A 24,811-nucleotide genomic window follows, 5' to 3' on the forward strand; every position below is an offset into this window, starting at 1 on the left:
TAAAGGACCAACAAGATTATGCAAAACCATCCAATAAAACAACAAATCCACAAGAGCTATTTTTACCAGGTTTTCAAGTCCGATTTTTCACAGAAAATTACTGCAATATATCAACTGTACCAACCATAGAACCAAACTATAAATTTTATGAAATTTGAGCGCTTCTGGCATTCAAAAGTAAAAGCGCCTTATTCAAACTGCTGCCCATCCCAATTGACCCCTCCAGCTAACTACAAATACCAACTTAACAGGCCTTTGAAAGAAAAACTTGGAGGAAGATATAAACTCACCAAACAAATTTAAACAAAGTAAAATTAATTTTATTTTTTATTTTTTTTAAAAAAAAAAAAAAAACAAACAAAGACAAAACAAACTGCAGCTAACCCCTCTTCTAAACAATAGTTTCAATCTGAAACCTGGAAATCAAGTAGAACCCTGAACCCTGCCAGACTCCAGACTTGAGGTAAATGAGTACAACCAAAAGTCCCATGCACATACTACTTAATGAAAAGTGTATAAAAAGTATCTTGGAATGTGCAAAAGTCAAATTAAGGTATGGCACAATCTGAAACAGAATACAGAAACATTAGCCACCCCAAAATAGACTTGGTTTGTAACAATTGCTTGCATAAGCTTATACAACAACAATGTCCAAATATTTCATTTTACACAACTTGTCTGACTTTCCAACAACAGTTCAAAGTAATATACAATGATCCCAAATAAAGAGGAAGAAAATGTAGAAAGAAAATCTTCCATACATGAGTTAAGAAAAGCACCGTCATATCTTCATCAACGAAGTGGCAATCTCTTGCATTGCCAAGGGGCTGGTCATCTAAACTACGAGATTCTGAAATTTCTGGAGCTGGATGCAGCTGACTATCTCCGGATGGCCCTTCAGAGGGTTCCCCATCATCCTTGGGTGGATCATCAGGATCTTCTCTTCCATTATGCTCTTCACTAGGACCTTCACCACTACCTCCCTTTGGGACACCCAGGACCAAGTCTGGCTGAGCTTCTACGCCAACCCGCCTCAGGTGTAGCTGCCACATTGTAGACACTCATTGAACAGGCCCTTTAACCAATACAAATATCAGCAAATAGAAATGGTAACTACCTGAAGATGTAAGTTAACTTCATCTGGACGTGAAAGAAATGGGAAATCTCCCCCAGTTTTCAAGGATGCTCGCCTTGCTTCAGGATACCTCTCACTCAGTTCATCCTTGAGTTGTTGAGGAATTGCACAGTAGTCATTTGTCTTCAAGGAAGGAACATGTAAACATGTCAAAAAGAACCAGTATTGCTATCAGTAAAAACTTTTTTTAATTTTCTTCTTCCAGTATTATAGGTACAAAAAAGGCATCAAGTTAAGGATGCTGAGCCTTGCAAGAATTCAATGACTTCAAGCATTTGAAATGCCATGCAGGAACATATAAATAAATAGATAAATAAACCGAATGACAAAAATGATGATAACATTCTAGAGAAACCAGAATCATGGGATTATGTGTTAATAGAGTTTCAAGAAATTTTAAGAACCTAACTGTTATATATTTATCCAGGAATAGTAATCTACTGACCTTTGGTCTGTCAAGCTCAACAAAATTAACAAAAAAGCTTGGCTTACAGCCATGAGATTCACTTTGAACCTAGTTGCATATTTAGCTGGTTTCCTTCCCCTAAATAATTCATGATAAAAAGAACTTTAATAAATGCAACTTAGAATCTTCACAAAATTATTAGGACCACATTGCTAACATTCAGTTCAGGGTACAAACCCATTTAATTCAAGTAGACATCTCCAAATGTGAGATAGGCCTGCAGTTACTGGAGAATTTGATTTTTGGCTAATTTCCAAAGCTGGCATAAGGCCAATTAGAATAAAGGGCACTTTTTTTTTTTTGTTCCACTTTCACCAGAGAAACGACAAAAAAGAACAGAGTTTGCAATTGATGCTTCTCTTACCTATTAATTATCATTATTTTTACAGTAAATTAGACTACATAAATTCACCGAGGAGTAACATGCACAAACCATCAAAAAGCTTTTCAAATCACAAGTAAAAGAAGTTGAATCCAAAGTGTTTCTGGTGAATTTCAGAAGCTACAAGCAGAACTTGGAATATTAACAAGCAAGGGGGCAAAAACCAAAGAAGAAGAAATGGAAGAAAGAAAGAAAATTAGACAAAAAATCAGAACCAAGTTTCAGAAGGCAAAGAAGCCGAAGCCGAAACCGCAAGGATTTTCCTAAATTTGGACTAGAGTAATACTAGACCACAATATACCCTTATATTTCAGAGAGGTTTGGGTTCTAGAAATACATATTTGCACAAACATAAATCCAAAAGAGGTTCAGATAACTTACATCCATTATGGTGATAAACGAATCAGAAAGCAGCAAAGGTCCAACTGAAGCAGCATCAACTGTCAAAGTTAACCTGGAGGCCAAGTCGTCCCTTGAGAGTGTTTCAACCTGAATTGATAGTCAAATGTTTTTTTTTGATAAGTAAGTAAGTTTATTAAAAAGCGTAAGGCGCCCCTAAGTACACTGGGAGTATACACGAGTAGCCAAAGCCAGCACAAAAAAAGAAAAAAACCCAAAAAAACCCCAAGAGGACCAAGCCCGAAACCCACCAAAAACCCCAAAAGGAAAACCCTAGAACCCGAAAAAAAAACCCAAAACAACCCACAAAAGAAACCTAGAGAAAACCCAAATTGATAGTCAAATGTTATGGTGCAAAAGGAATTAAGCAGGTAGTTTTCTACAACATATATATTTGTATTTAAAATAAACAGAAACAGAGAGAGCAAATGGGAATTGGCTTATGCACAAGATTTTCTCTCTATTTTGTGAACAAATATAAATGAATTGTGAGCACTATCTTGAAAAAATGTCACTCATCATACAGATGTAGCAGAGATGCAATTCACCTCCTCGATATTTGCAATATAAGATTAGAAAGAAAAGGCAACTCTCAAGACCGCCGGGAACAAAGTTGAGCACACTCATCAAATTGATTGCAAATATATATATATATATATATATGAAAAATGCTATTTTTCCTTCTCATGTCCAACTCTCGTCCAACTCCATCCATATTTTTTTCAAATCTACCACTGAATCTGTAGGTACAAATCCAATGGTGAATTTGAAAAGGAGTTGGACAAATAGCAGATCTATATATATATATATATATACACGCAATTCATTAATATGTGCGAAATTGATTGCAAATATTGATTCAAATTTTCACAAATGAATTGCAACACTCTGGTCTCATTTTACGAAGATGAGTAGCTCACATAGAATTAATGGGTGGTTCATATAAAGTTACTCATGGGTGCTAAGTCCCACATTGTTTATTTATTATGTGAAATTGGGCTTTATAAATAATTCTAGGGAAGCTCTAAATTGACTAGCCCTTTTAGGGTAATAGCGCAGATGTGGTTAGGGTTTTTCCTTGTGTCGTTACAAATAGTATCAGAGCCACCTAGTAATGCCACGTGATACTGTCAGCACTGCATGACGTGGCTCTGATGAAGAAGTCAGAGGTTTAAGGGAGAGTTTGTAACACCCCGGCCCCATATTGGGAAGATGAGTAACCCACAAAACTAATGGGTGTTTTATATAAAAATACTCATGGGTGCTAAGTCTCACATTGCCTATTTACCAAGTGAAACTCGGCTTAATAAGTAATTCTAGGGAAACTCCAAATTGAATAGTCATTTTGGGTTGATAGCACATATGTGGCTAGCGTTTTTCCTTGAGTTATTACAAATGGTATCAGAGCCACCTAGTAATGCTATATGGTAATGTAAGCACCGCATGACGTGACTCTGACAATGACATTAGTGGCTTAAGGGGGAGTTTGTAACACCCCGGTCCTATATTGGGAAGATGAGTAGCCCACATAGAATTAATTGGTGGTTTATATAAAAATACTCATGAGTGCTAAGTCTCACATTACTTATTTACTAGGTACAACTGGGCTTTATACGTGATTCTAAGAAAGCTTCAAATTGACTAGTTCTTTTAGATTGATAGCGCATATGTGGTTAGCGCTTTTCACATGGTCGTTACATGAATACAATTAGAATGTAATTGTATTTGAAGTCTAGTTGAAAACCCAGTTACAACCATGTGGTTCCTACCAAGGTCAAAGAACTTTGCACTACTAGGGTGACAAACTCCCTTCCCTGAAAATTGATGGTTGAGAAATCAATGTTCAGGGAAGGGAGTTTGAATAAGTGCAATAAATGCTTTGACAGACACAGAAAGTTTCATTCTGTTCTGAAAACTGAAATATGTATAGTTCGAGAGCAGATTGCTTCAAAATATGATATACATAGCTAAAATCAACAGATACCTTAGGCCTTTCACATACTTTACCTGAGAAACAACAAAGTCCACAGAATCTGCAATGAATGGCTCATGGGGACCATCACGAATTCCTGTTAAGACGTATCGTTTCAGCAAAAAAGAAGGGGTCCAACTAACACTGCATAAGGCATACCACAATCAGGAAGTTAATTTGTTGAGGAAACAACATATCGAACAAGCAAGTCACTACAAACAACGTATCAGGCAAAAATAACAAATTTACGCACCTCTTTATAAAAACCAAGAGAATATATACTAATAGTAATTGAACTACTAATAACATAATTTGGAACTATTAGTTGGAAACTGATGTCACTATAGAACACTGCCATTGTAAAATCACAAAGTATAGCTATGAGAGAGGCTGGATAAATAAACTAAAAAAACTTGATCCTTCAGCTCATCCTCAAGATGAGATGCAAAATAGTCCAGGAATGCAGGAGGAAGAGAGAGAAAAAGAAAAAAAGATGTGATCTTGAACTAATAATACACACTTCATTATACTTGTGTATACTAATGAATGCACACCACCTTTTAGCAAACAATCATCCCACCTACCCACCCACCACATTCTCCTGGAGGGGAGGGGTTTGGGGGGTTTGTGAGGGTTCAAATTAAGGTTTCTACAAGAAAAATATATTTTTTGATAAATAATGTCATATCATTAAAAAGCGCAAAGGGGCACAACCCTAGTACACAGGAAGTATACAAAAGTGCCCATAATCAGAGGAAACAAAGGAGCAGGAATTTAAAAACTCTATAAACGTAACATGACTCGGGGTATGAGCCGAGACCCATACAAATAACATATTAAGCACATTTCGACACAACTCCAACACCGAAATTTCTACATCTTCAAAATGCTGTGCATTTCTCTCACGCCAAATACCCTACATAACACACAAAGGAACTTGCTTCCAAATTTGTTGAACTTGACCATGACCAAGCGAATTGCCCCAACTACTCAACAAATCCAGCACCCGTCGCGGCATGACCCACTCCACACCAAACAACCTATTGAAAAAACTCCAGATATCCCGTGCAACATCACAGTGAAGTAAGAGGTGTTCAATGGATTCCTCACTCTTCTTACACATACAACACCAAATCTTGTGAATAATTAGAGCTTGGGAATAAAAGCTGAATGTAGATATAATTGTGAGTTTGACTGCACCAAATCTTGGTCAGGCTTTTTGGCCTATTAGCCTAGTGGATAAGTGCTTCTAAACTGTTAGCCTTAGGTTGAACTTGTAGCAGGCAGTTTGATCAGATACTCAACATGCTTTTGTGGCAGGTATACAAATTTTGGATTGTTAGATAGTGGTAGGAGTAAGCACCCTGGGTTGTTTTGCAAGTCAGATATAGAAAAGGCCTGCAATCATGTGAACCAGAATTGTTTGATTTATTTGTTGGAAAGACTTGCTTTCAGTGAGAAATGGAGGAAATGGTTTTGGTTTATATTTCAACTGTCTTTGTGTCAATTTTGGTGAATGGCAATCAAACTGTTTTTCCTTTGCAGTTCTAGAGGGTTGAGACAAGGAGACCCTTTATCTCCCCTTCTTTTCATTTTTATTATTGAAATTTTTAGTAGAACGTTATACAGAGCAGTTGCAGTTGGGCTTATAGTCAGATTCTATGTTGGGGGAGTTCATTGAGAAGATATGGAGATTCTCATTTATCAATCATTGATTATACCGTCCTCTTGTGACATGCATTCCCTAATCAACTTAGAGCTATTAGCTATGTATTATTTTGCTTTGGAGCCAATTTGGGTTGAAGGTATATTGAGATAAGAGCAAATAAGTACCTGTGGGTGATCTGGAATGGCATCCAAGTTTTCTGAGGTGTTGGGTTGCAGGGTAATAACATTACCAATGGCATACGTAGGTTTGGCTTTGCGGTCATCTTTTAAGGCTCATGCAGTTTGGAATACTATTGTTGAAAAGACGGAGCAGCGTCTGGCGAGTCAGTGGAAAGGGGCCCAGTACCAATAACAGGTCTAGGACTGCCTTTTGGGGTAATCTTTTCAGGCTAGTGTTGTTTGGAATACTAGTATTGAAAAGATGAAGAGGCATTTGGCAAGTCAAAAGAAATTGTATTTGTCAAACAAAGGGAGACTCAATCAGAAGTACATTATCAACTTTAAAAACTCACTTTCTTTCTCCATCCACATGTTCTATGCAAAGGGATGGAGGAAATTAAGTTTCATAAAGTGGATAAGGATAAGGTAGGCAATATCAAGGGTGGTGGTTTGGGTGTCCAGAAATTGGGTACCTTTAACCAAATCTTATTAGGGAATGGCTTTAAAGGTATGTACCCAAACAAAAACATTGTGAAGACATGTCATTGCAGTGAAGTACAGGGAGGCTTGGGGTTACTGAACATCTATCTGCAATAATAAAGGGGTTGTACGGTTCGAGCCTGTGGAAAGGCAGTATATGTGGTTGGGATCTATTTTCAGGCTTCATCAAGTTCGCAGTAAGGGATGATTCCTATGTTCAGTTTTGACATGATTTATAGTGTGGGGATTATTGCAAAACCAATTTCCTGACTGGTTTACCTTGGCTGTTGATAAGGAGGCTTCTATTACTTTGTATCTGTGTAGGTCGGAATAGTGAGGTATGCAGTATCCAAATCCTATATTTTCAAAATCATAAGAAAGAGAAGTACATGCTGACCTGGTAAGTATCAAGGAGTACCTATTATGACCCTTGCCAACTCAATTCAATTTCTAGAAAGAACAAACTGGCTTGCTCACTAATCTATTTAGTGACCATTCAGCAAATGAAATATCATAGTATTTGCTCAGCTTGGGCTCCTAAAACAAGGTAATGGTATGATTTCCTATATAACAAAATCAGACAGAACTACGCCATAAAATTCTGCTAGGGGTCACTCAAGTTTTGTTAAAATAGACTTCTACATATATGATATAATTGCTCCTTATTTTTTAGATAATTAATTGCTCCTGCATACTAGGGTTGTGCCCCTTCTGTGCTATGAATGAATAAAAAAAAAAAAAAAAAAAAAAAAAGATAATTAAATGCATCTAGTTATTAACATGCCCCTTCCCCATGTTCATCTTCAGAGAATTACAGAACAGGGCAATCAGCGCTGCCCTCCACACCCCCAACCCCTCAAAAAAAAAATTTTTTTTAAAAAAAAAAAAAGAAAAAAAAGAAAAAAGAAGAAAAAGAAATTAACAGGTGCTCTGCAGATAATTATCGCCCATAAGCAGAACATTGGTCAAACTTCTAGCGAAAATACAGTTTCCGCGAAGTAGATCTTTAACTACCCTGATAATATTATGAAGATTTTAGCAGCAACTAAAAACTGACTTAGCTCAGTGGAGAATATGGTCCCATTTGTTTATAATTCTGTGTCAAAAACCAAAAAACATATTTCTCATTATCATCTACTGCATGTAATTAGAGTTGTAAGCAGTCTGTTGATGGTGAACTTGGTCCTAGCATCACAATAGCACACATTTATCAAATCTTTGATGTGCATTATTATATCATAGCAACTCTACTCTCTTTTTCTTCTATTCTTTTATCAAATAAAGAGATACATAAAAAAAAAAAAAAAAGATAGTTTGATCATATTCTTGCGGTCGTTAATCTAAGAAAAAATTTGGTAACTTACACAGGAGCCCATGGCATTGCAGCAGAGAAACTGCGTGTATCCAGAAAAGAATTTGATAGTATCAATGACCGAACCCGCCTTGGACGATGCTGAGCAAAAAGTTGTGCTAAGAATCCCCCAAGGGATGTACCATATAGATGTATCTGTGAGATTTTGATTGATCAGTCTACTCAGCAACCAGTGAAGTTGTCAGACTAGTGACATAAATATGTAAGATATGTTGATTAGTTTTATATTTTCAGGCTATCAGTTTATGATATATAAGTAACATCAGGCATATACGCTAACTGTTAGAAACCACATTGCTCATGGAACCTACATAAAATTGTTTCACAGACCACTTGTATCTTCTCCTCCAATGATCTGCTCACACCAACTGTAACTAAGTGTAGCTGTATACAGGCAGTTCATTGTTGATGAATCTAAGGATAATATATGTCTAAAACTTGTACAATTAATTTCATCAAGAGATCAATAATTGAACAACTTATATCACCCAGCATCCAGTCTTAACATTTGTAAGCACACAACTAAAATATGGGCTGGATGTATCATCAAGTTTACACAATTGGAGCAAAAGAAACCAAAGCATGTACTGAGAGATCCTGGGTTTTGGAACACAAATCGCTTTTGGTCCAACTGCTTGAAAGCTAGATCAAGGCCTTGGGCTTGGCAGCCAACAAGCACATTGAGAGAGAGAGAGAGAGAGAGAGAAGAATCAGAATGAATCATTGAATTTTCCAATACAGATCTCATATTAAGCATTATAATTTACTACTCGGTTAAGTTCTGTCAATTTTCACGCTTAAGGAAAAATAAACAATAAGCACTTTCGATAAAATCCAAGTGATGCCACCAAATAAATCCAAGTAGCATCCAAAGAGAGGGCCACTTCTTGTGACTTGCAAGTGACAAGGACTTAACTTATCTTCGGTTCTCTAGTGAACGTAAAAAGCTCGCAATATTCTCACCAGTTATTCATTCATCTCCCCCACTTTCATATCTAACAAATTGATGATATTAGAAGTATGGAATTAACAAAGGAAGGAACCAAATCCAATTTTTGTTTGAGAGCCGGATTAGTCAAAGTTATGATGTAACAAAATAAAGCACACTTCCACTATTCGGTATCCAAATTTGAGTTACCATAATTCACTAGTACCCTAGTGAATTCAAGACACTAAATAGCAAAACTACATCTATTCATCTCTCCATTTTCAGTAAATAGGAACATTCTAGGAGATCAGATTTTTTTTTATAAGTATAAACTTGTCTTATTAAAAGTGTAATGCGCCCCTAAGTACACCGAAAGTATACAAGAGAAAGCATGTAGCTAGAAAGCAAAAAACAAAACAACTCACAAAAAGAAAAAAAAAAAACCCAACAAACCCTCAAACAACAAAAGCCCTCAAACCCAAACCCTCAAGAAACACACCCTTCAACACATGAGCCCTACTACAACACGTGAACCTTGCCTTTCCTATGCTGAGATGACGTGCTTGCATCACCATAATTAATGGTGCTAACCAAATTCAAAATCTCCCTCCTCCCTTTGGTCTTTGGCCGTGCAACCTTAAATTTCCGAAAAAAGTCATTTTCAAAGGCATCCATAATCACCAAGGACACATCCTCATCCTCAACACGAGCCAATTCCCAATCCAATACCAAGTTGGGAGGAAGAACACCCAAAGGATAAGGGGAATCTCCATCCTCCCCATCCCAGATCTCATCACCCTACTCCCACACAACTACCTCTCCAGACAAACCAAAACCTACTGGCCACTTCTGAGATTGGGATAACCCATTCACCCTGGAATCATCATCCTTACCAAACAATAGGAGTGACACAACCACCCAAGGAGGAGGGAAACCCTACCACCCCAACTTCCTTAACTTTTGAAGTCGATGAAGACACAACCGTCTTTAAAATTGAGGTATGAATAGATGAAGCTTTCACAGCCGGACTCGGGTCTAGAAACCCCCGCTGAAGGCATCCCTTCATAGAAGAAGAAGGCTTAACACAACCCTCCACGAAATCTGCCCCTCCTATTGGGTTCAACTCTGCAAGCATTGCCGCTACTTCCTCGGCTGAAAAACTGACAAGCAGCCTCATTGCTGCCATAGACTCGACCACTAATTTCTCATCTAATAGTCCAAATATGCTTTCCCTTGCCTTCCGGTAGAACTTCTGGAAAGGCTTAGAAACCGAAGGCATAGAGGCAAAACAGAGCCTCTCTCCCAACTCAGCCACCCCTAAGAGAGGGATGGAGAAGGGCTGAGAAGGCCCCTCGAGGCAAAGCTGAGGGGTCAAGCAAACACCACCACTTCTACTATGAAAAGGGAAAGCAAACCCAACAGCAGTGCTTACCGGTGCTGGAGAAGGCCCCTCAGACGTGTGAGAATCAACCAAAGACACCGAAGTCGCAGGAGTCCGCAAACCTCCGACACAACCAACATGGTGGAAGGATAATTGACCACTGGAGTAGAAGCACACCAACCGACGAAGGACTGCCGTTTTGCAAAACTCCCGGAATACGCTGGACCCAAATTTGCCCCAGAAACAGCCGCTGAAATCAAATTAGGATTTGAACCGGGTCCAACACTCGGAGAACCTAGATCCAGCCGCACCCTTGTGGGCTTAGGCCTAGCCCAACTGCCGCACTTGAACTTCATACCCGGCCCAACAAGCTTGAACCCGGAAGCTGAAGCCCGCTCTAGAGTGAACCGAAGACTGTCTAGAACCTTCTTCCACGAACGGATAAGCCCTACCTTCTTCTTCTTCCTCGATTCGCCGTCCCCAAGCAAGCAAAATTGCTTCTGCTTCTTCTCCAACGACCCCTCCAAAACAAAGTAGTTCACCGCCAGTCTCCTGTCTACCACATCCCTACACCCCACCACTGGCAACAGATCCAAAACAAAAGGCTCTACCTTCGGAACCATTGACCCTGGAGGCTTGACAACCACTCCCCTCACCACCTCTATGAAAGACGGAGAAGCCCCACCAACACACATCTTCTGTTTTCCCTTTGGGGAATGTGCCTCAGAACCCAGTGACCCGCCCTTAGCTTCAAAAAACTTCAGCAATTTCTGTAGCTCTCCCACAAATCGTCACTATCCCCACCCTCCACGACCCTATGGAAGCCAAATGATGCCTTTCCGACCACCCTTTGCATAAATGGCCACCTCCAGATAGTGACCAGCCTTGTTACCACCCCCATGGACCATCAGCACCTTCTCATCCTCACAGTAAGACTTGACGAAATCTTCTTTACCCAAAGACAGCACCTCTACAACCATATCCACCAGCCAAACGGAACATTGGATACCCACATAAACATACCCTCCAAAATTCTTCTTCCTTTCCTCCAAACGTAAATCTGCCTTATCATCTCTCATCGAAGAAAAAGATTTTTTTTGCTTCCACGGTGAAACGCCTCTCCATATCAAAGCCACATGGTACTCCACGCGTACACCTGCTCCACCACCAGCTGGAGACCAGCACCAGCCAAGCTCAGACCTGACGAACCAACACCATACCAGAACACAACCAACAATAGAGCACTATGAGAAAACCCACCACCCGAGAACCTCCGCAAATTCAAACAGAATGACATCCAAGCTTCAACGCCTCAAGAGAGAAAGGAAGGAATGAAGCAACTAATTCTATGTAGCTCATTCATCCTTCTTCATCATTAAATAGAGCAAAAATACAAGAATATTCTATGACAACTATAAGGACAGCTCATTAGGACACCTAGCATACTTCTAGAAGACTTTCATATCACTCCCAATACTCCTAGGAAATTACAGTTCACTCTAACACTCCCCCTCAAGTTGGAGCACATTTTTATATAAGCCCAACTTGGAACAAATAAATTCTAATCAACCACGACATAGAGACTTGGTAAACACAACCGCAAGTTGATCTCCAGATTTTGCAAAAGGTGTAGAAATAACTCCAATGAATATTTTTTATACCAAATGAAATGTCAATCAAATTCAATGTGTTTTGTTCACTCATGGAACACACTAGGTTAGAGGTAATGTGCACAGCAGCCTGATTGTCACAATACAAAGGAATAGGTGTAGGAACTGAAAATCCAATTTCCTGAAGAAAATGCCAAAAGCATGTCAATTCACTAGTCGTATGAGCCATAGCACTATACTCTTGCTTCTGCACTATATCGAGCAACCACTGTTTGTTTCTTACTCTTTCAAGTAACAAGGCTACCTCTCAAAAAAGTACAATACCTAATAGCAGATCTTCTTTCTAAAGGGGATCATTCCCAATCTACATCAGTGAATCCTTCTATCATGAGGTGTTCATTCTTCCTATATAGGATTCCACAACCTGGGAATTTCTTTAGATATCGTAGAATACTAATCACAGCCTCCCAGTGTGAAGTTCTAGGTGCTTCCATAAATTGACTTCCTACACTTACTGCATAAGAGATATATGACCTAGTGATAGTAAGATAATTCGATTCCCAACCAATCATCTGTATCTAATAGGAACATCAACAAGACAAGCACCCAAAAGACATGTTTCTTCCAATAAGTATAGCACATATTTTCTCAGAGATAAATTAACCACTAGCTAGGATCTATCAACCTCAATGACTAAGAAATACCGAAGTCTTCTCAACTCTTTGGTCTAAAATTTCTCCTCCAAAAGTTGTTTCAATCTAACAATTCCTCAAGGATCATCCCCACTAATCACAAAGTCATCTACATAAACCACAAGGAAAATATACCCATACCCAACATCTGTATGCAAGTGGAATACCAAATGATCAGTCTGACATCGAAGAAGACCAAACTCCTATACCACATCAGAAAATTTGTCAAACCATGCTCTTGGAGATTGCTTGATGCCATATAGTGCATTCTTCAATCTACACAAATATCCCTCAAACTCCCCTTGAGAAACAAACCCCGGTGGTGGCTCCATATAGACTTCTTCAAGAAGATCACCATGAAGAAAAGCATTTCTCACATCCAGATGATACAAAGGCCAATCAAGGTTAGTTGCTAAATAAATGGAAACTCAAATAGAAGAAATTTTTGCATCAGGAAAGAATGTATCATCATAATCAATGCCACAGGTCTGACTATAGCCTTTAGCAATCAATCAAGCTTTCAACTTATTTAGGTTGCCATCAAGATTAAATTGACAATGTTTACCCATTTGCAGCCAACAAGCTGTTTGCCAGGAGGAAGAGAAATAGTTTGCAAGTGGCATTCTAATGCAGAGCCTCCATTTCTACTTCCATTGCGTTCCGCCAACCAGTGTCAAATAAGACAACTTTAACTATTTTCGGGCGAGACACACTAGAAAGATGTGAAATTAAAGAAGAAAACAAAGGAGATAAGGATTGATAAGAAACAAAGTTACCTAGAGGATGCTTGGTGACACAAGATCTAGTACCTTTCCGGAGAGTAATAGGTAAGGATTCTAATGCCAAAGGAATTGGATCTAAAGACTCCGCGGAAGGTGGTGGGAGCACATGGGGAATGGTGGATGGCGAGCGTACACCTATAGGGGAGCAGATCTCTAAAGTGGCACTGTCGTTGAAGGACCAGGGGAAAGAGGGCCAGGTGTAGGGAAAGGGATGTTAAAGAAAGAATCCCCAAAAGACGAGGTATCAGAAAAGTATAGTTGAGACTCAAAAAATGTAACATCAGTACTAACAAAATATCGTCAAAGAACAGAACTGTAGCACCGATAACCTTTTCGAGTTTGAGAATATCCAAGGAAAACACATTTGGTGGCCAGGGGGATCGAGTTTGTCAAATCTGGTTCCAAGGTTGTGAGTGTAACAAATACAGCCAAAAACTCTAGGAGGAAGGGAAAAAAAATTATTTGCTGTACACACTTATTTTACTGAAATGCTCTGATACAATATAATGAAAGAGACTAAGAAAATGGAATGAAGCTACTAATTCTACATAGCTCATTCATCCTTCTTCATTCATTAAATAGAGCCAAAATACAAGCATAGTCTATGATAGCTATAGGGAGAGCTCACTAGGACACCTAGCATTCTTCTAGAAGATTTTCATATCACTTCCTATACTCTTGGTAAATTATAGTTCACTCTAACAAGATTCACAATTTATGTACACTGATTTGAATGACCTACATACTTAAAACTATATAAAGCATAGAGGTGGCTACTTGTAGCACCCTAGACCTCCTAGAGTAAATTTTATGATGTTGCTTGCTGTTTTATATGTTTATTTATTGTTTGGTAGCTATTTCTTTAATTATCTAATCTAATTTCGTGGGTTTAATAGAGGGGTATGTTAAGAGGGTTGAAAAAGACTTAAAAAGGGCAAGAAGGTCAATAAAATTGAAGTCTAAATCCTAACAAGCTGTCTTTTTCCCCAAAAACGAAAGTTTTCTTTGTTAAAACAAGTCATAATTATATGTCAACTTATCCCTATTTTGTAGGAGCTGTTTTCTTAAGTTATTTCAAAAAGGAAGGAAGTCTAGTTTTAAAAGGAAATCTGATTTTACTGCTGCCAGCTTTATTGCTGCACTAAAACCCAAGCTGTCCTAAAACCCTGAACTCCTCTGCAGCCGTCACTTTACCTATGCTGCCAGCTTACAAGTATCAATTAAAACCCAAAAGTTACTCTAAAAAAACAGCCACCTATTTCAGCCACAAATATTTCACGCCAGTTTAGAAAGAAGAGAAGAAAAGAAAACGTAGCTCCCTCCCTCCTACCCTCCCACAAATATTTCATGTCAGTTTAGAAAAAGAGAATAAAAGAAAGGTGGCTGTAGGGCCTTTTTGGAAAGGTAATTTGCAATAGTTGAACCCTAGAATAAAACCCTCTTTGGGTTGTCTTCCTAATGGTCCAAACCATGTGATCATTGGACACTTGTAGGATTTACAGCCAAGTAATCTTCGCTAACATGTTGCTGGAATTACAGCGCACACACACAAAACACTAGTTGAACCTTGAAGCCTTAAAAACCTATATGTTTGCCCAAGACCAGATCTGTCTAGGGAACCTTATGGTGACCTGAGAACCCTATAAGGACTAGATATATGTGGTGTTGAGACCTACACTCTAGAGAGCATGAGGATAAACTCACCTTGCATGATCCATGTGTAGTAATTGAGCATACAGGCATAGTATGATCATTCAAATCAAATAATTGAACTTGAAATATGAAATAAGTGTCTTTAAGAGGAGAAATCAGATCTGCCCCTTAGTATGGAAAGCAATGTTTAGGAGGATTAAACAATGGAAAAGAATAAATGATTTACAAGAGCGTTAACAATAATTTGCTTAGGTTGCTAAGTGAGTGTTAAACTTTTGAAGCTGAGTGAGGTTAGTAGATATGATCATATCTTTGCTTTCTTCCAAATGTCAATGTCATGTTTTCTTAAAGTTATTTTCAAAGTATATAAATGCAATGTTAGCCCTTAATTGGTAGCTACTTTATGTATCCTAAACTAATGTTGAAAAAGAGTTTAAATGCAAATGACTTTATGTGAATGCTTCCGCTACGTTATGAACATTTTATAAATATGTTATGATATTTGATGAAAGTGAAAGAAAGGAAAGAAAAGGAAATGATTGGATGAAAGAATGAAACGTTTTAAAAATGTTTTCTTGGCCATATGAATGATGTGCAATGGTACCGAAGCTAAAGGGCAGGGGCAACCATCTTGTACGGTCCGCCAAGAATGGCTCACTCGAGTGCACCATAGTTTGTCACGTGATGTCCATATCCTAAACGTGGCTCCACCTGTGGCCATGAGAATGGAACTGGGATCCTAGTGATCGCCAACCCTTACACACATGGAGTAATTGTGTCTAGGCCACTCAAGATTTTAAAGGAAAGGACATATTTATGATGATGAATGCTTTATTTGCACCTTTTTTATGTTTTGAAACTTAAAATTGTTTCCAACGTTATTTATTGTATCTTTTAACTACTTACTAAGTATTCGACTTACCTTTTATTTTTATATTTTAAAACAACTCAGATGATGTCAAAACTAGAGAAAGAAGCCCTCACATAGAAGATGAATGGAATAAGAGCACCTAGCACATTAGGGGTTCTTTTGGTTTGCAGAATAGACACTTGGAATGGAATAACTGGAATAGTTATTCTTTTGTTTGGTTGCTCACTGTTCTTATGAATAGCTATTCCCCTATGAAGATGAATACTTATCCCTCTAAAATATGAGAGGAATAGCTATTCCTTAAGGAATGGAATGAATTTTCTAAAAAAATCCATTACTTTTTTTTCTTTTTTTTCTTTTGCTGCAAACCTTTCTTTTTTTAAAAAAAAAAAAAACTCGAAATTCTTTTTGGTGGCCTGGCCACCTGCCAAGATTCGTCGGGATGGAACCCAACATCCATTCCTACCTCCCAAGGGCTCTGCAAGTCAACTTGCGAGTCAATTTGAAACTCAATTATTTGATTCAGGAATTCCCAACCCCTTTAACCTAAAATTTGTGTTACATATATTGCATAAATTTGTGAAAACCTTCCTTGTAACCAGGTCTGAGCTTAGGGTTTGTCCTAGAACTCAGGATAAAGAAGATGTTTGTGACCAAGAACCATTGGCTTGTGCAGAATCCGGGGGTGCCATGGCTCTGCCCTGGAGCTGCCAAAGAAATTTTTTCAAGGTTTTTTTTTAAACTATTATTATTATTATTATTATATGGAGTATTTTAGTAATTTTGATACAATTCCAATGAGAGACTATATATTGTCACCAAGTTAAGGAATATGAATAGCTATTCCATTCCACCTTCTCTCATTCCCAGTAATAATTATTCATTTTTCTAATAGAATAATCATCCCGCAAACCAAAGGAGCCCTAGTTGTTTGGTTTCAGTAGACTTTCTATAATAACACTAAAGGTTTAAAGTTTAAGTTTTATGAGACGAGTTGTAATAACAATATGTGATGATTTTAAGTTTAAATAATTATGGGACGTTTGGTTTTCTTTAATTTTTAGTTTATCAAATTCTTATATCCTCATGTTTTTGATTGATTCGTCCTCCTACAGGAATGGGGTGTTCCACTATTGAAGCAAAGTACCAATTCAAAATGCAAAAATTAGTTACTGCACAAGATGAACAGGCATTTTGGAAAGTGCTACAACATTAAATACAACAGATAGAGTAAAATGAGATAGACAAGAAATATATTGATAACCCAGAAAATTTGGTAGAAGAAATTGGCAAAGGAAATGAAGCACTTACATGATGAACATCAATAGCATCCAAGAACTTTTCAAATGCTTGAATCCACTCGTGATGATTCCATACCCGTGGAATATCAACAGAAACCACCCGGTAACCCTACACATTTCAAAAGAATATGATTCTTCAATTTTAGTTCAAAATTTTATAATGCATAACATCAAAAAACAAGTAATGGTTATGGTAGCACACTAGAAGGTTTACTTGCCACACGCACAAAACAGGATTTAGGCAATTACCATCACGTACAACAAGAGCATCAATAAAATTTTCTTGTTGAAATAGTCTAATTTCTTTTTCTTTTTTTATAAGTAAAACAGTCTAGTTTCATTCCACACGAATATATTATGACAAGGATTAAAAAAATAAAATATTAACTATAGTGCACACTGGCTTGTCCCTTTTAAGATTTTTCATATTTCTACAATTTGGAATCCTTACCCTACATACTTTCTAAAAATATGTAGAAAAATTCTAACATTTCTAAAAATAATTCTAACAGATTCATTACTGGCGTAACGGTGTCCAGCTGCAGAACTTATTCCATCTAGCGAGATAAGGACAAGAAAGACCACAACGAAATAGCCATGTTGACCATGAAATTCTAAATGAGGCGAAAGAAGTTCGAACATTATAGAGGTAACTAACTTAAAAAAAGTGTCTATGTTTGGTTATATGAGTCACAGAAAAGCAAGTTCATATCTATTGTGTTAGTAATGATATAAAACAGGTTAAACATAATCTAGCCAAAATCTAAATGGCTCAGGAAGGATTCACAGATATATTTGATTATATCTCTAATCTTCTTCACCCTTCCCATGTCAATTTGTTTTATGCTGACACATTAGATGGACATCATTAGTTCCCTATTTCTTCAAATAAAAGGAAATTTTAAGCTAATAAATTAGAAACATAAACTGTAGACTTTGATAATATAACCATGATAAGCTGATGGACATTATATACTTGGCTTACACAACCGATCTATATCACATTCTCTTCATATAAAACACATGAAAATCTATGGGAAAACAGAATATTGCCAAATGAAGGTTTTTATGATAACATATGATAATTTCCTTTCATATCTCATATCCGTTTGATGAAATAAATTCCCCAAATAACAATATTGCTCAACCAAAATTATTCCAAGCATCAATTGTTTTCCACTCCAAGACATAACAAAAAAAAAAAAATTGCTGCTCACGTTTTAAAGAAGAATAAAAAACTGCCGCACGTCTCCAATAACTTCCTTCTTTTTCAAAACAAAAGCCACTACTTTCTCTACATGCACAATTTCATCTTCTTTCCATTGTCTTTCTCTCTGTATTGGTGAATTAGTGGAACCAAGATTAGAGAGAGAGAGAGAGAGAGAGAGAACTTCAATAGAGTGAGTGAGGCGAGTTAAAAGGAGAAGAAAGATTTGAATCTTCTTTGGCCAAATCTCACAAAAGCAATTGGTCTTTGACTGGAATCAACCCATAAACACCATAGTCGGCCTTCTCTCACCCCAAAACCAGTGTTTTTGGCTCCAAAACTCGTCGGAAAACTCAAATTCTGGCCATACCCATTAGCGACCCGACCTGACAAAAATCGCTAGTTTTTCTTCAATTGATCACACAGAGGTATGTTTTTTGATGAGTCCTTTCAGTTTATGATGTTAATTTGAGAAAATACTAGCTATATTGTTATGAATCAAAGATTTAAAAAGTTAGGGTTCCATAATGCTGAAATTGCGGATTTTGTTTGGTCAAAGACAAGCTGTGGTGGGTCCTTTCCAAAATAGGATTGTTTAGTATTAAATCCTTTTACAGTGTCATGACTTCTAGTGAGAGTTTACGCTTCTCCTGAAAGAGTGTTTGGCGGACTAAGCTTCCAATGAGGGTTGCCTTTTTTGCTTGGTAGGTGGCCCTAGGAAAGATCCTTACTATAAACAATCTAAGAAAGTGGCACGCCAGTTTGGTGGATAGGTGTTGCATGTGCAAAAGGAATGGAGAGTATGTGGATCATCTTCTTCTTCATTGTGAGGTTGTTTGTGCCATGTGGAATGTTTTCTTCAGTCAGTTTGGGCTGTCATGAGTTATGTCTAGACGAGTAGTTGACTTGTATGCTTGTTGGTGGACTATCGACAACACTCGGAAGATGTTGTGTGGAAGATGGTACCTTCGTGAGGCGGAGGGAAAAATACGAGGTACTTTGATGCTCCTTTTGTGGTGTCTTTGGAGGAAAATGAATGATAGAAGTTTTGAGGATCGCAAGAGGACTTTAGAGGAGATTAAGTTTTTATTTTTCAACACCCTATATCTTTGGACAGTTGTCTTGAGCTGTCTTCCTAATAGTCCAAACCATGTGGTCAACACACTCTTAATTAGGTGGCTTCTCTTGTATACTCTATGTGTACCTTACGCTTTTAATGATATCTTGATTACTTATAAAAATAAAATAATGCAAAAAGTTGAGGATTTTGATACTTCAGCCTTAATATTTCAAAATTGATGAATGGGTCTTGTTTATAGATGTTAGAATAACATGTGGGTTCATTCAAATTGCAATGGGTTCGACTAATCTGAGGAAAATTTGAGATTTATGGTTGTTTATACATGGAAAATTAGGGATTTCTGTTTTTGAATTCTAATTGCTTCAAGTTGATGGCCCTATTGTGTTGTGTTCTAAAGGATTTGATTACATGTATGAACATTCATTAAGGAATGGGTGTGGCTGATTTGAGTAAAATGAGCATATAGGGTCTTAATTTTGGGTGAAACTATGGGATTTTGTAAAGTTATATGAATGTCTCTAAATTGATGTTTTGTATGCGAATTTGAGGCCTTAAATTAGTGTTCTAATGCATCAAATGAATCTGATGTAAGGGAGATTGGGATTAAACAAGAGAAATGGATTTTTAAAGAATATGTTATATGGAGAAATTAGGTTTTGTGATTCGCTTAGGTGCTAATGTTTGATTTGTTGCATTCTTGAATAGGAACAAGTTAGAACCTCTAAGGGTACGAAGAAACTCTTGGATATTGGTGTTTGCGCATTAGGTAAGTAGAATTGGTTAATTTGGGTTATTTTTCAAATACTCGAATTTGATGTTTTACAAGAATTAATAGTTGCTGGAATTTATTGTATTATTTATATATTAAGTGTTATTTTATGAGTATTACGAATATGTCAAACACATGGTGAGACGAGCTATATTTTGGTGCTGAGGTGCAAATATTTTGTACCATGTGAGTTTTTATTAAAATTTTGGTATTGACATGTTGGGTATAATATTTTGAATATTGATAATATTAGCTCTGTACACCTTGAATTATATTTGAAACACCCCAAGATAAGTGTGAGTGATATTAGTCCTTATTCAAAGGCTAATGATCTGATTCGAAGAGCATTATTTTTATTGGTCTGATTCGAAGACCAATGTCCTGATCCGAAGGATATTTATTTGAGCCTGATTCGAAGGGCATTATATTTGTCGGTCTGATTCAAAGACCATTGTCCTGATTCGAAGGACCACAGAGAATGCCAAGGCCTAGGGTGAGTTTTCTGTATTTGGATATGATCAAACTTTATTGCTCACAATAAATTGTAAGTAATGTGTGGAAAAGTGTTATTTAATTGTTTTGAAATTACGAAGTGAATTTCTCATGTTAAACTTATTTAATTACTTGATATATTAGTATGTTGGCGCAGGTTTTACCGTTAAGTTCTTGTTATTCTTACTTCAAGTTATTTACTGATTTTTTTTTTAAAAAAAATCTTATGAAAGTGGGGGTAAGTATACATTGCTCAATCTCACATTTGGATTAACCAATTAAATTAGTAAGGTGACTCATTAAATCTTATTAACATTTTTCAGATACTATAGCATATCAGGATCCTTCTAGCACAACATTGGAGGATTTGGAGTCTTTTGGTGCGAGTCCATGAGAATTTGCTAAGGTGCCTCAATATTTTAGTTTATGGAGTAGTGGACATGTTAATGTTTTAGATTTACTTAAATGGTTGTTCTTGGAGACCTTCCGTTTCACTTGGGATTTTAGTATTTGTTGGAATTGTTATCGTGGTCTTTTACCCTATGGAGTTCTTGTTATTATTTTATTTAGGTTTGGTTTTTGGTAGTATTTGGATACCGATAATATGTGGACTTTGAACATTGTGTTGATGAATTTTTAGATGCTCTGGTTGAATTGTTTCAATTTTAGAGTTTGTTGTAGTGACAGCAGTTATCATGCCATTTTGGACTTTTGGGCCATGACACTAAGAATCTCCATGATATAAATACTAATCCGTGAGAACTTAGAAAACCATGTCATAAACTCCCCAACTTCTACATTATAGAAGAAAAAGAAGAAGAAGAAATATAAAAAGAGGGCAAAAAAAAAAATGAATGAATATGAATTTCTAACATGTTGACACAAAATAATGTCACAGTTATGATGAAGAAACCATAAAAGATCAAACTTACAACCTTCATGGACAATGACATTATCTGTTTATAGTATACATCCGCTGTCCCTGCTGTTCCAGGAAGACAAACAAGAGGAGGTACCACCTTTGGACCAAAATCATAATATCGCCACTGCTTTGTGCCAATCTGTGAGAAAAAAGAAAAAAGAAGGTTCCAAGGCCAAGACATCATCAGTCAATAAAAGGTATAATCAAGGTGAACATCATCAAGGAGTTAATGCAAAAATGCTCACTCTCCCACAAAATAAATAAATAACTGGACTTCTGTGCTTTAAAATACATCAACAAAACACAAGCTAATATTCTGATTGGTCTTCGTCAATAAACTAGACTGAATCAGAAGTAGCCATTGCAATCATTCCCAAAGTCACGACCAGGGTGACAAATTCGTCACCTAGGCCCTCGCTCCGACTCTCAATTCGCAATTTGGCAACTTAGGAGTGGATCTGTCACTGATCCACAGGTTATATTTAGTACAGCTGGGGAGTGGAAGATATTAACAGAATCATCAATATTAATCCTTATTTATTTGAAAATTATGAGGCACTCCCACTCTTGAGATATTTTAGAGATCAATGTTCTCAATCGAGGACTTGTTCACCTAGGTCACCGTTGTTCCAAGACGCTACTCCAACAATATGTTCCAGTTCTAGAAAATTTCTCCAGAAAAGGATATTAAAGAAATACGTAGATCATAAATGGGTAACATATTCACCACTGCCTAGAGCTGCTCTGCAAGAACCTTCTACAAGGCTATTTCAGAACATACCAGTACCAAATATATCAAGTATTTTTGAAATATAAAAGTTAAAACCCTATTTAAAATTTCATCAACATGCTCTAAATAATTTTTCTTTTTAGGAAAATTATATTTAAGTCTCTCAAACTACCAGCAATTTTGGAAGTTGCCCCCCAACTACCAAAAAGTTTCAAAAAGACCCATTTTGTCGAAATATGCCAATAATACTCCTGTCACGACAATTTTTCAATTAAAAAAATTAAAAACTAAAAAATAAAAAAAAAATATGGAAGTAGCCAAACCACTCCCATGGCCGCTGAAACCACCCCTAAAAGTCTTGAACCACCCTCGTCTGGCCTTGGGGTGGTTGGGGGTGGTTGAGCCACCCTCAAGGGCCATGGAGGTGGTTTGGCCACCTCCAAGGGCCAAAAAAAAAATGTTAGGGTTTACCCTCGGGGGTGACCGAGTGGGCCCAGATCGGCCAGTCTGGGGTGGCCAAACCCACCCCCAGGCCAAACAAGAGTGGCTCCATGGCTCTTGGGGGTGATTTCGGCCAGCCCCATTTTGCTCTTTGGGGGTGGCAGTGGTTCGGCCACCCCCAAACTAGCCCTGGCCACCCCCTTGGCCAAAATGGGGGTGGCCAGCCACCTCATATTTTTATATTTTTTTTTTTTTAGTTTTTTTTAAAATTTAATTTTATTACTTTTTAATTGAAAAATGACATGTGGCAGGGGTATTATAGGCATCTCTAAAGAAATAACCACTCAATTATGATAAAGTCAAACACATATTGGAGAGAAGATTCACAACCAATCACCAGCAACATTTGCTTGTTTAAATGCAGCTTCAAAGTGAAAAAGGAAGGTTGAAATTAAATATACAAAACGATCAGACAGATAAAAAACGAAACTCATCATAAGTAGACATTAGACAAAACAAAGGGAACAGAAAAATGAAGCTGAGATGAAATCCTTTTATCAAATAGAATTCAAGATACCAGAATCAAAGTTCTTGCAAATGGGAAAACATATTGAAACCTGATCTATAGTTCATTGCCATCACGAATTAGAACCAAAATTCACAAAATTGTAAGAATAAGATGAAACCCGATGCATAATGAAACAGACAACAAGCAACTCTTCAAAGAACTCTATATTTAACAGAGAACAAAGAGACTATAGCCAACACAGAATGCACGCCCAGCTACATTACGAAGCCGGTGTAAAACCCTTGATCAAACCAATTCAAAATTTGCATAATTTGGACTTAAAAGAGAAACCCAGTAGATTCAATAACGATTAAAATGTGAATCCATTCTCATCCACATTCCCGTGATTGAGTAAGAACAAAAATAATAATTATGGCAAAAACAAAGAGGCCTACCCGTCTAGGCTAACAAGCTAAATTCATTCTCAAACAAACCTTCTTCCATACCCACATCCAAATTCACACAAGTGGTACACAACTTGAAACCCAATTCAGATATTGATCAGAGAGTTATAAACCTAGGCTCATCCACTACCGCATGATTGACTAAGAAAAAGGAGACACACGTCAAAACAAAGCCAAACCCACTGAAAAATGAAGCTAATGAGACAAACCCACGATCAGAAATTAGATGAAAATGGGGAAAAAAAAATATCAAAACAAAACCCAGAATTCGGAGCGAAACGTACGGGGATCTTGTGGAGAGGGACCTGAGACTTGAAGTAGGTGTAGTCTCCGGGGACCGAAAAAGGACCTTTCATTGCTAATTGATGTTCCCAAACACGCCCATATCACACCGCCATATTCGATTTGATCGATCACTGAAATTCTCAAAAGTCCTGGCTCTCTGTTTTGTTTAATTTGTTTATCCTCGCTGTCCTCCCAAAATCTTCACTATTAAGTCTATTATCTGAGAGGGATTGACGAGAAGACGGAACAGAGAGACCACGTGGATGGGCCCTGAGTCCCACCTGGCTAAATACTAACGGTCAATGACGGAGCGTCTCCAACCGCCCGTCAGCGTTACACTATGCGCATGATTGGTTTATGCACCGAAGAGGCGCACTTTAGTATGCTAATTGTCACTTAAAAATTCCTCAATCCTATCAAATTTATTGGGCTCACCAATTCATTCATCAATGATTCAATTAATTAAGATGAAACGTAATAGAATTCAAATTTTAAATTTCAGTTTTTTCAAGGCTTTTACTTTTGTAATATTTTCCTTTATAATATTGAGTTTAACTTTTTAGTTATCTTTTAATTCAAAGTGACACCATTGAATCATTGATGCAAACATCAAAGTACCCATATCCATAGTCTCCCATCCAAGTCAATAGTTTTTTTGGAC

General features: G+C 37.3%; 1 protein-coding gene across 1 annotated transcript; it reads right to left on the bottom strand.

Annotated features, from left to right (window-relative positions):
• Positions 1–566: 566 nt before the first annotated feature.
• LOC133854895 (uncharacterized) lies at positions 567–24,360 on the bottom strand. Its single transcript, XM_062291162.1, has 8 exons — positions 24,150–24,360; positions 21,736–21,861; positions 17,262–17,360; positions 8,026–8,168; positions 4,390–4,498; positions 2,365–2,472; positions 1,118–1,258; positions 567–1,043 (listed from the first exon to the last, which is right to left on the bottom strand). Exons 1-8 carry the CDS (start codon positions 24,219–24,221, stop codon positions 666–668), a joined length of 1,176 nt encoding a protein of 391 aa, XP_062147146.1. The 5' UTR covers positions 24,222–24,360; the 3' UTR covers positions 567–665.
• Positions 24,361–24,811: the final 451 nt, after the last annotated feature.

Source organism: Alnus glutinosa, chromosome 13, assembly GCF_958979055.1.
Source record: "Alnus glutinosa chromosome 13, dhAlnGlut1.1, whole genome shotgun sequence".
Lineage (NCBI taxonomy): Eukaryota > Viridiplantae > Streptophyta > Magnoliopsida > Fagales > Betulaceae > Alnus > Alnus glutinosa.